Below are 10,704 nucleotides of genomic sequence, written 5' to 3'. Positions count from 1 at the left end.
AAATGATGACGAGTTGATTATCGAATTCTATAGAAATGTTGCAGATGATCCATTATTAATAACACATAGGAGAGAAAAGCTCTTTGTTTGTGTTTGGTAAACAGTTCAGTTTTTATTCTTAATGGGATTAAAATCTTTATTTTTTTTTTTAAGAAAGATATATCATCCCTGAGCTATTGAGTAGTGAGGAATGAGTCTTTGTGGATTTCCAGTGAAGAAGAAGGTGCCGTCTTGCCAATAGTGACGTGAAAGCGACAACATCCAATTGGTTCAATGACAATCTCTCTCTCTCTGCTGCGTGGATATGAATGACAATAAAGTCCAAATCAATTCAGTTCAATCAAAATGCTTCAGTGCTTTTTGTGTTGAAAAAGGTCCTCCTCTGTGTATATTCCTTAATAGCTCATGTTGACTCTGATTGATAAAGCAGCTGTGTTCATAGTTTCAAAAGGCAGAAGGAGTCAGTGTAGCATCTATGCGTTAAAACTGTTGTTTCTGCCTCCATCCCTTCAAATTAAGATGGCACTACAGAAGAGTATGTCCATATTTAATAAAAAAAATTAGATTCTGGATTCAATCATGTTGAGTGTGTTCAGGTTGGATGTGAGAGATTCACTATTAATCACCCACAGAGAAGGAGACGTAGTAAAAGGTATGATGTAGCTTATTTGACAAAACACTGAATTTAGAGTAGCGTTTCTCGTTTTGAAGCTCAAGATAACTTAATTCACATGCGATATGGGAAAGTTACAGGGTCACAAAATCTAGGGATTAGAGCCTCCCTTATGTTTTTCAAACTGCTTGTTGTTGATATGGTGTAGGACTTCCGCCCTCTCAGACAGCACAACACAATAGGCATAGTCGCACATGGTGCGCTCTTATTGTGCTTGCTCCCAGCAGTACATATACAACTCAACCAGGACATTTAGAAGAAAAAGACGTTTTAAATTTAAGAAAAAAAGAGTCGAATAAATGTATCTACAGAGCTTCCATCACTGCAACAGTTTTCAATGGTTTGCAATTCCAGCACACTGACTGACTGACTGACTGACTGACTGATAAACTCACGAGGGCCCTTTAAACTCCCCACGAGCCACTTCCACTGGAAAATCCACAACATAAATTTAACAACAAAGGAGTTTGTTATTTTTGAATCTAATCTGAAAAAAATAAATAAATAAGAAAAAGGAAAAACTGTATTTTGGTATTTTACCTCACACTTGTGAAATAAGTTGGAACTAACTCAAGTAATACAGAGTATCAGATAAAGTAATCTAAAGGTCTTCCGTGTCACATGACTGGGTCACAAGTTTGCCTTTGGTGCATATGAGCTCTCTTAGTCACAGACTTCCCTTTCACAGTCGTCATACTATGTATAGTGCTCTGGATCCATCTATGCATTGAACACATGAACCCCACTGGCTCCTAAGTGTGTGATTGATGGTGCAAATCCCATCCACAGTGTTTGGAAAAGGGAAATGCAAGTTGCGTTTTCACACAGGTGAACACAGAGTTTTACCAAAGCAATTACAATTTCTTGAAAAGGAAGAATAGTTAGACTGAACTTGCCACCTACAAGACGCTTCTTCTTTGTTTGACCCATTTGAAAGTCTTTTCCATGTTCTTTGCACGTGCTGGAACTGAAGTGGACAGAAAGGTCTTGCCAGATTTAATTAACACCATGAAGCATTTCCCCTTCCATAAGTCGGACTGCATTCCCATGTTGTGTTCTAATGTCCCTGTTTGCATTGTCTGAACAGTCTGAACCTCCATGAGGGAGAACGGATCTGAAACCGGTCAAATTTAAAGCGAATAACCGAATAGGCCGAATGATCAAAACCCATTGTCTGCTAGAAGTTTTATCATTGTTCATTCCACAAAAGAACTGCAGAAACACATCTGTCAAATTAAACCTGATGAATTAAAAAGGTGTCTCTTTGTTTAATCCTCAAAAACATATTTCACTTTCTGTGGATCAATATTATTGCTACGTAGGATTGAGACACGTTTGAACTCCACCATGACGTTAAAGAGCAGTGTGGAGCAGCAAGAGACTGCAGTACACATAACCCAGTTTCTTATGAGCTGTTTTGTTTTGTTAGCTATATTCCAGTCATTTATCATCTGCTGGTTAGACCCTTTCCACTGGGTAAAAGCCCACATTTTTCAGGCTCTATTGAAATAACACTGTTTCCTCTTTGGGTCTCTTGGCGCCAGTGTTTACAGTGACATTATGACAAGTGTGAACAGGCTCTAAAACCACTAAACACAGGAACTATTGTGTCATTATGTCTGCGCTTTGCTCTCATGTACATGCTCAGGATTCCCATGTGCGTTATTCTTGTCTCATCTTCATTTTCGAAATAGTCACATTCCCACAAACACCCACAGTATATATCGGGATCTTTGTCCATCACAATCTATTTCCATGTAATATTCTGAAAGCTTTTCATCAAGTAAAGGAAGGCTGGAGATCTGCACTGAGCTCAGTAGGTGAATAATGCAGACCAAACATCTCACTGGGTGCCTTCATGTTACTCTTTGAAAAGACGAACCACTTTAACAATTACAAGAACGTGACCAACGCAGCAGGACAGGTTCCAACAAAATCAAGTAATGTACAGTTCAACTGAGAGACTAATCAATATTGAGCAGAACAGTTAAGCTTCCAGGGCACTTGCAGTTTTTTTCCACAAAATCAGTGCCCTCCCCATGAAAAAGATCCTATTTTGATGTTTTAAAGAATTTATGGAGAACCAACTTTAAAGTTGAAGTCATGTTACATTGCCTTTTTGAGATGGTCTGTTAATGAAGACCAGAGGTACCTTAATTTCTGTTAAAGATATGATAGAGCTTAACCTTAAACACGGCTCTCTAAAGACAAAAGTACAGGGTTATACTAAACTCAGATTATTGGCTTAAAAAAGGAAAGAAGCCAAATGATGAAGCTTTCAGTTCTCAAGCAGAGGTCCCAAATGCACATCCCTGAAGACGACTAGAGGTTTGGATAAGGCCAAAAGGGTTCAGCACATAAGAAAACAGGAGAGGGAACAGTAAATCAGACAGATTAATAGGACCAGCAACTAGGACAAGATGAGGTAGACAAACCAGACACTCTAAAAAAAGTCATGACTGATCAATGACGAGACTTCGGCCATGTCTACACAACAATGGTTCAAATGAAAACATGTCATTTTTTGAAAACAATATAGTTACCATTTTAAGCCACTCGTGGGTGCTGTTGATGGTTTTTCTGGAATGAAACCACACACACATGCACACAGAGAACAGTACATTATAAACACTAACGATGGCAAGTACCAGAGCAGACAATCAAGTTGGATTGCTAGTACGGTAACTCTCAACTATTAAACTCCCAAGTTCCAGGAGAATATGGGCTCGGATTCATGACACTCTGGAGGCAAACATTGTTGTTATTGTCCATCTACTTGCACATGAGCAGGAAAATTATTCACTATGGCTGTGGTAAATATGCACAGTAGGAGTATTTCAAAAAAGTTTCAATTAAAGTCTTCACTTGAAAACATTGTCTTGTACGTAGGCCCCGTTTACATGACAACATTTCACGTGACAACACCTAATCCGTTAAAAAAAAGGAGTGCGTTTACACTGTAGCAGATGACAGAGACAACGATGTAGTTAGTATGCCGGGACACAGGAGGGCGCTGTTGCTTCATTTTGTAATGAAACTACACGGACGTGTGCAGAGACCAATACAGTATAAACGTGAAGAAAATGGAGAGCACCCGACATCCCCGTGGACTGGTGACGCATCGGATGCTATCAGGAGTGAGTCTCAACTATTAAACTACTGATCTGGATGATAAAACTAGAATACGGACTGCGAGTCGTACCACTACGCGGCCGCCATTTTTGTTTACAACTGGATGAGCAGGAGGGAGGGGGAGAGATGTGCATGCGCAGTAACAGGCGACAGAGCCTCCGGCTAGTCTCTGCAGGAGGGATTAGCGGCTGTGAAAGAATCTTTCCACTTTGGGAGCCGGATTAAAAACTTCGCGGATACAGTGCATCAGCACACTGGTGCCGTGTAAACAGACCCCCCCAAAAGTGAAGAAAGCTTTGCGGATACACTCGTATTCGTTGTCGTGTAAACGGGGGCCCAAGAATGGCCCATATAATACACATATTGATAATGCACCTATAGATAATAAGGCACAGCTGACAGCAATCAAGGAGAAATGATGGTGAGACCCATGCAGTGCGTAGCATCAAGACAAACAGGAAACAGGAAACTAGACATAATCACAACATAACACTTTAAATGTGCAAAGCACCAATGAAAAACATTAATTGAAAACAAAGAAATGAAAGCAGTCAAAGGAGAAGTGATCCCTCACAGAAATCTAAAAATGAGGCTTACAGTGAAAGAGAACATGAACTACGACCAGCACATGACGAGACCTGAAACACGAGCAACCATATGGAATTACACAGGAACAACACACAAGGAAAAGAAACTGTCAAGACACAAGGCGATGGTAAGACTGTCTTGTCTGGATTTAACAAATGAAAATCATATGACAATACATTTTTAAAAATACATCAATGTTTATGTCTATAAAGAGCAGAAATCTAAATCCTGTGATTCTCGAGTCTCAGGAGGAATTACACACCGTACACATAATCATACACTGTTAATGTTAAGCAATTCAGGTTTTCTCTACTATGAGGCCAAGGACAACTGAAATGTTCCTTTGCTAAGTTGTAAACGCACTACTGCCTACATAAAGTTGTTAACATACCAGCAATGAACAGGCTCCCACATCTAACTGAACCATGTATGTATAGTTCTGTAATTACTGTGAAGGAGGATTGAATTTACACAGACAATTATTTCCTAATGCAAAAAATCCCAAAGAAAAAGTGATATTCTATTCAAATTGCTGCTGGGATTTCAGTCCAACACCAATATAGGCCGCACATTAGGATTCATATGTTTAATACATAATAACCTGTAGTGAAGATCGTTTTTGAATTTTTGGGTGTATTTCCTGGTTCAGCTACTCATTACTGCCATAAAATGTTGCTTGAAGTGATGTGGTTGCCAATAAAAATGTTCTGAGACCACAAGGCAGCATGCCATTACCTCTGGGGAGCAGCTGTAAAAGAATATAGTTTGATTTAGTGGATTATTTCTGATTGAGCCATGTTGATTTAACTGTAATTGCCTGTGCAGCAGTGAGTTCGCAGCCGCTGCCCTGTATAAGAAGCCTTTGTGCAAAGGCGACGACAAACTGGCGTTTGTCATTCAACAGACAGTCCTGTTTACTCTGGTTTACTCAACTGTCACTCCTCAGACCCACTTGAGCAAATTTCTGCAAATATCCTCTCCAGCAACTGTGCATGAGCAAAGCCTCTCATTTTACCAGAAATAGAAGGGTAGTTACAATTACAGCTTTTGAGGAGTGGAAATTCACGCACCCCGTGTGCAGCTCAAGCAATCCACAAAAAAAAGAAGAAAAAAAAGAAGCCATATGGTTGTATTTACAACTTCAAACATGGGGAGTTTTCTGATATAAGGGGAATCTTTAATAATACGTGACACAGGATGGGTTTAGATTCCGCCTGCTCAGCGGCACAGACTACTTTTCCATACGTTTACTCACGCCGATGTGCTTTTAAAGACAGCAGTCATAGCTCTGACGCTCGGCACTTCTCTTAGTCAAAGAGGAACCACTGATTATACTTTACATCGTAAGGAATAAAGGTGGATTAAAAGTTGTTCACTGCCATATCTTCTGCCAGTAAATCATATCAAAGACGTGCTAAAAAGCAGGTATCCGAACCTTGCCTCTTTTCAAAATGAGTAAGTGGTTAGCTCTCATGTGCAAAGCTCAAGATTTGAAATAGAACGCTTTCAAATAACTGAAATAACTGTGGCTGAAAACCTCTACACTCATATTGATTTTAGACCAGGGGTGTCAAACATAAGGCCCGTGGGCCAAAACCCAGGTACTGGGAGAACATGCAAACTCCAAAACTAAATGACAGTGATTCAGTATTTTAGGTTTGAACTAAATAAGCGTAATCTCCAAAAAGCAATTTTCAGTGCTGTTTCAATCTGTTTTTAAACATATCCAGTCTCTCACCAGAGGATCATTGTTACACAGGGTTTAATTAACCTTTCATCAGAATCACTTATGTTACAGTCCTGGGAACGACGCACGGCAGAAGTTATCCAGAACCATGTTTGAGAAAACATAGTCTTACAAACTCAGAAAAACCGATGAAAGTTTTTAACCTTTGAAGCATAAAATGAAGTGGACAACTCTTGCAGGTATCCTGCCATGAAAGTGCCTCAGTACCACAAATATTGGATTGGTTATATGTAATAAAGTTACTAATTATAGTTTATAAAATATGAGTTAAAGTCCTTGAGCTCTCTTCTGTTATACTATTACTGAAAGTATTGACCCAAAATTCATTAATTACCTTGAGTTTAAGTTTTTTTTTTTGTAAATTATATTTGCCAATGAAGATAAAAAGAAAGATTTTTTTGAGTGTATTTGTCTTATATATTCAATGTTTTGCCATTTTAATAGCTAGAAAGCTATTTAATGATGAAATGATCTGCTCAGAACAGCTCATTTAAACTTTCTGGTAATTTTCAAAGTCGCAAAAAAGAATTAAATTTTGTGCCAACTTATTTAGTAAACATCATACCACTGTTCTTTTTTAAATGTTTCCTTGAATATTTATTTAATTCTGCATATCACTTTATGTAAGTTTGTGTTATGTGTTTTAAAAGTAATTTTTGTAAAAAATTTTGGAACATGTGTCTCAACAAGGTTACCTGACTTAATAAAAGTTGAATGAAATTAAAAAAACATTAACACTGAAAAGCAAAGACTCTGTATAAACTAATTTTAGAGACTGATTTCCATTATACTTTGAAGTTTAGAAACTGAAATTAATTTAAGAGTACTGGAGCAGATTCTGTAATGAATCAAAATCTGTGAGGAAAACAAGATTTGTTTGTAATTGTACAAACAATATTGTCAAAAGGAATTGACCTGACAGTGAGAATATGATGCACAAAAGAAAAAAAAAGGTCTTTACATAAAAAAGTATCTATAAATGTAGAATGATCAATGAATTTTCTATTGTTTCCAAATACTTTTTTTCTAGTTTGGGATTTTAGAATTATAATTTTTTTTTACAATATAAACTTTTCTGTGCTAAATTGGTATTAATGGACAGAGACATGGATAATATTTAATGTGGGCTCTGTCTGTTGTATATTACACATTGATATAGCAATTATAAGAATGACTACTATGAAGGGTTAAAATAATAGTTCCACAAGAAATGTTGGAAAATTTCTAGTTAATTGTTAATCAAGCATTCCTAAACTGAAGCCTTGGCGGAGGGAAGAGCCATTTTAATAAATGGCCACTTTTTAATTCCTGCTATTAAAGTTGAATGATGAAAAAACTATTAAGGTGGTGAGCCTTTCTGTGTGGAATTTGCATGTTCTCCTCTGGTTTTCTCCCATGGTCCAAAAACATGCTTGTGAGGTTGAGTGTGACCCAAAATTGCCCTTAGGTGTGTGTGTTTGTGTTTGTGTTTGTGTGTGTGTGTGTGTGTGTGTGTGTGTGTGTGTGTGTGTGTGTGTGTGTGTGTGTGTGTGTGTGTGTGTGTGTCTCTCTCTCTCTCTCTCTCTCTCTCTCTCTCTCTCTCTCTCTCTCTCTCTCTCTCTCTCTCTCTCTCTCTCTCTCTCTCTCTCTCTCTGTTTGTCCTGTGATGGACTGTTGACCTGTCTAGGGTGTATCCTGCCCTCGCCCTTTTATCTGGGATTGAAGCACCCTGTGACCCTGCACAGGATAAAAGCATTAAAGAAGATGGATGAATGGAAAACTATTTTATGAACAAAAGCTCAAAATGCCTGAAAAGAAACGGCAGCAAGAAAAAGCACAAGTTTTTAACAAAAAAGTAAAAGCTGTTGGACTGTTAAACTCTGGTGCTGCTCTGGAGCTCTGCAGCCCTCACTAACCTGTCACATCTCTTTCTTTCTTTCTTTCTTTCTTTCTTTTGTTTACTATGTAACCACTGTATATATTGTTTTTATTGTGCCTTTTTTCTATTACTTTTCTATTCCAGATTACATTTTTCTTCAATTTCATCAGCCACTATTTACGTTTTTGGTGTCAAACAGGCCTTGGGAGCAACATTTCATGTAAAAACGTGGAATTGTACGATGACATTCAAAACCTCTGAATCCTTGAAAAAGAAAACAGATGATGTAAACAGTCAAAGAAAAGTGTGTGTACTTTATAGTTGTTTTTAATTGGGAAGAAATTCTGAGCACGAGTAGTCACATTTCTGGTTAGAAGAGAGAATCTAGTTGTCTGTTTCTTTAAGGCTTTAATGAAGGAACTCAGACTGAAGAAACAAATCTGCTCCTGTGACGTTTTGTATGAATTAAATGTGTGAATGTAATTTTGAGAACTAAATTTGCAAGTTTTTTTTTGTACAACTCGATCCTGAGAGGATGAACAGTGGCCCCCTGGCAGTTCATTTCAGTATTAGACCTCCAGCTTGCAGTGGCGCACACTATGGCACTGCGTAAAGGCGCACACCCTGATCGTGCGTCTTTTGGACTGGAGACGTCCACGCACACCGCTGCCTCGCCCGTGCAGGATCTGAGAGGGGAGGACACGACGTAGAGACACAGTCTGTCCAAGTGGGGGCGGCGTTGGACAGCCACTTCCGACGAGGCATCCCGGCGCGCAGCCCTCCAGTTCCCCCCAGCTAAACCCACATCATCCGCACTTGTGGGATCAGCAATTCAGATCGCATGCAAATCCAGGAGCGTCATTGAGGACGTGTGTGTGTGTGTGTGTGTGTGTGTGAGAGAGAGGAGAGAAAGGGCAAAAGAGAGGGGGAGAGAAGTGCAGTTGCATTCCTGGAGAGAGGGAGAGAGAGAGAGAGAGAGATCCCTGGCCCTTCCTCCTCCTTGCGCTCTTCCCTCCTGCTCGTCTCTCCAGCCGGCGGCGGCACACAGGGATTTTGAACCCGGGCTGCAGATGCGAGGATCGGGGCTGGAAGTTGAGAAAAGGAGGCTCGCTTCTTCACGGATAAGTTTTGGAGTTTACCGCCAGCGGGGACGCACCGGGTGGTCACTTCTAGTCTAATAGTGAAAAAGAAAGTAAAGTTTGAGTGTGGTGGTCATGGGCTCCCGGCGGACGCTCCTCGCCGGCCGCACTGCGCTGCTCCTGGCCGGGCTGCTCGCAGCCCTGTGGTCGCCTTGCGCCGCAAGCTGCCCGGAGAAAGACTTGGAGGACAGGGAAGAAGAGGCCAACATAGTTCTGACCGGCACCGTGGACGAGATCATTAACGTGGACCCCGTGCATAATACCTACTCCTGCAAGGTAAGAGTTTTTTGTGTACAGGTTTTATGACGCGATCCAGAGAAGTATCCGCTGGAGCGCACACATTCCCCATACATTACACCTGCTGCCAGTGTTTAAGTCACATTATAGGATCTGTGCGCCCTGATGGAAGCCATTACCAGCGGGTTCATGCGCCAAAGGCATCGGCAGCTCGCTTGACAAACATTTTACAAACTCATTCATCCAGAAGCGTTTGGCCAAGGCTACAATGACGCACACAGTGAATCCACTTTAAACCTCCAAACTGAAGTGATTTCTAGAATTTCCTCTTAAGAATTACATAGCTATAAGGCCGGCCCAACCGGCCCTGTAATCATCCACAACATGCTGCAGCAGGAGAGAGGTCCCTCTGTGGCCCCTGACTGTAACCTCTCACTTCTGCAACTTTCTGAAAGGATAATATTCTGAGTCACGATGTTAGTGTTACTGAAAAACGGCACACCTTCTATGCCAAAGTAGGGTATGTATGACTTCTTGAAGTGACGGGGATGTCCCCTAGTTATATAATAAAACTGCAAGTCAATCATTCTTGTCTCAACAAGAATATTCCCTGTTCAGGTTTGTAAAGCGTTTGCATGTTCCCTCTGTCTGTAGGTTTCTCCATATACTACAGTTTCCTTCCACAGTGCAAAAACATGCATGCAAGGTTGATAAAATGGTTGTAGGTGTTTCTCCTGTGGTGGCTCTACCTTCAGCCATATTCAGCTGAAATAGGCTTCAGCCTCCACTGACACTGAATTGGTTATAAAAGAGGTATTGATCGATGATCTACATGTCTGCAAGCAACAATTTCTTCAACAAGGTGTGCCTAAAGCAGAAAGGATGTACAGTCGTGCTTCACCTTGTCAGCGGTCAAACATGTGAGACAGCAACATTTATATGGGCTGGATTTCATCAGATAGACAATGTAAATATGACAGCATTGGGAAAAAACAACATCCTCTGAATCCGATGCACAAATAAATCACATTTTAAGTCAGGAAGCACTCTTCCTCCATCCTCCTCCCTCAGCAATTCATTGTGAAACTTTTGCACAGACTTGCGGTAGACCACTCTATAATCTGTGAAAAATAAACAAGTGGTGTTTGGTCAGCTCCGTCGCTGCTCTTTCTATCCAGTGCCCACTTGCTCTCCGTCTTCCGATGGAACAAACTGGAGCAGATTAGAGGCATGCAGCGCTTGTTCTAGAAAGAGAAAACCAACACCAAACGCGCGGAGATGAGACCAGACGGCAAACATCGAACGGAAGGAGCAGGCTTTCCCATGACGG

General features: G+C 40.4%; 1 protein-coding gene across 1 annotated transcript in view; it reads left to right on the top strand.

Moving 5' to 3' along the window:
* The first annotated feature begins 8,810 nt into the window (after positions 1-8,810).
* agrn (agrin) overlaps positions 8,811-10,704 on the top strand; it is a 315,332-nt gene continuing 313,438 nt past the window's right edge. The window contains exon 1 of the mRNA XM_080470074.1: positions 8,811-9,413. Coding sequence (XP_080326200.1) covers positions 9,213-9,413 — 201 coding nt within the window. The 5' untranslated portion in view covers positions 8,811-9,212. The remainder of the gene's footprint in view (positions 9,414-10,704) is intronic.

The sequence above is a fragment of the Lipophrys pholis genome (genome assembly GCF_963383615.2).
Source record: "Lipophrys pholis genome assembly, chromosome: 8".
In the NCBI taxonomy this organism is placed as follows: Eukaryota; Metazoa; Chordata; class Actinopteri; order Blenniiformes; family Blenniidae; genus Lipophrys; species Lipophrys pholis.
This window is presented reverse-complemented; position numbering and strand designations above follow the sequence as displayed.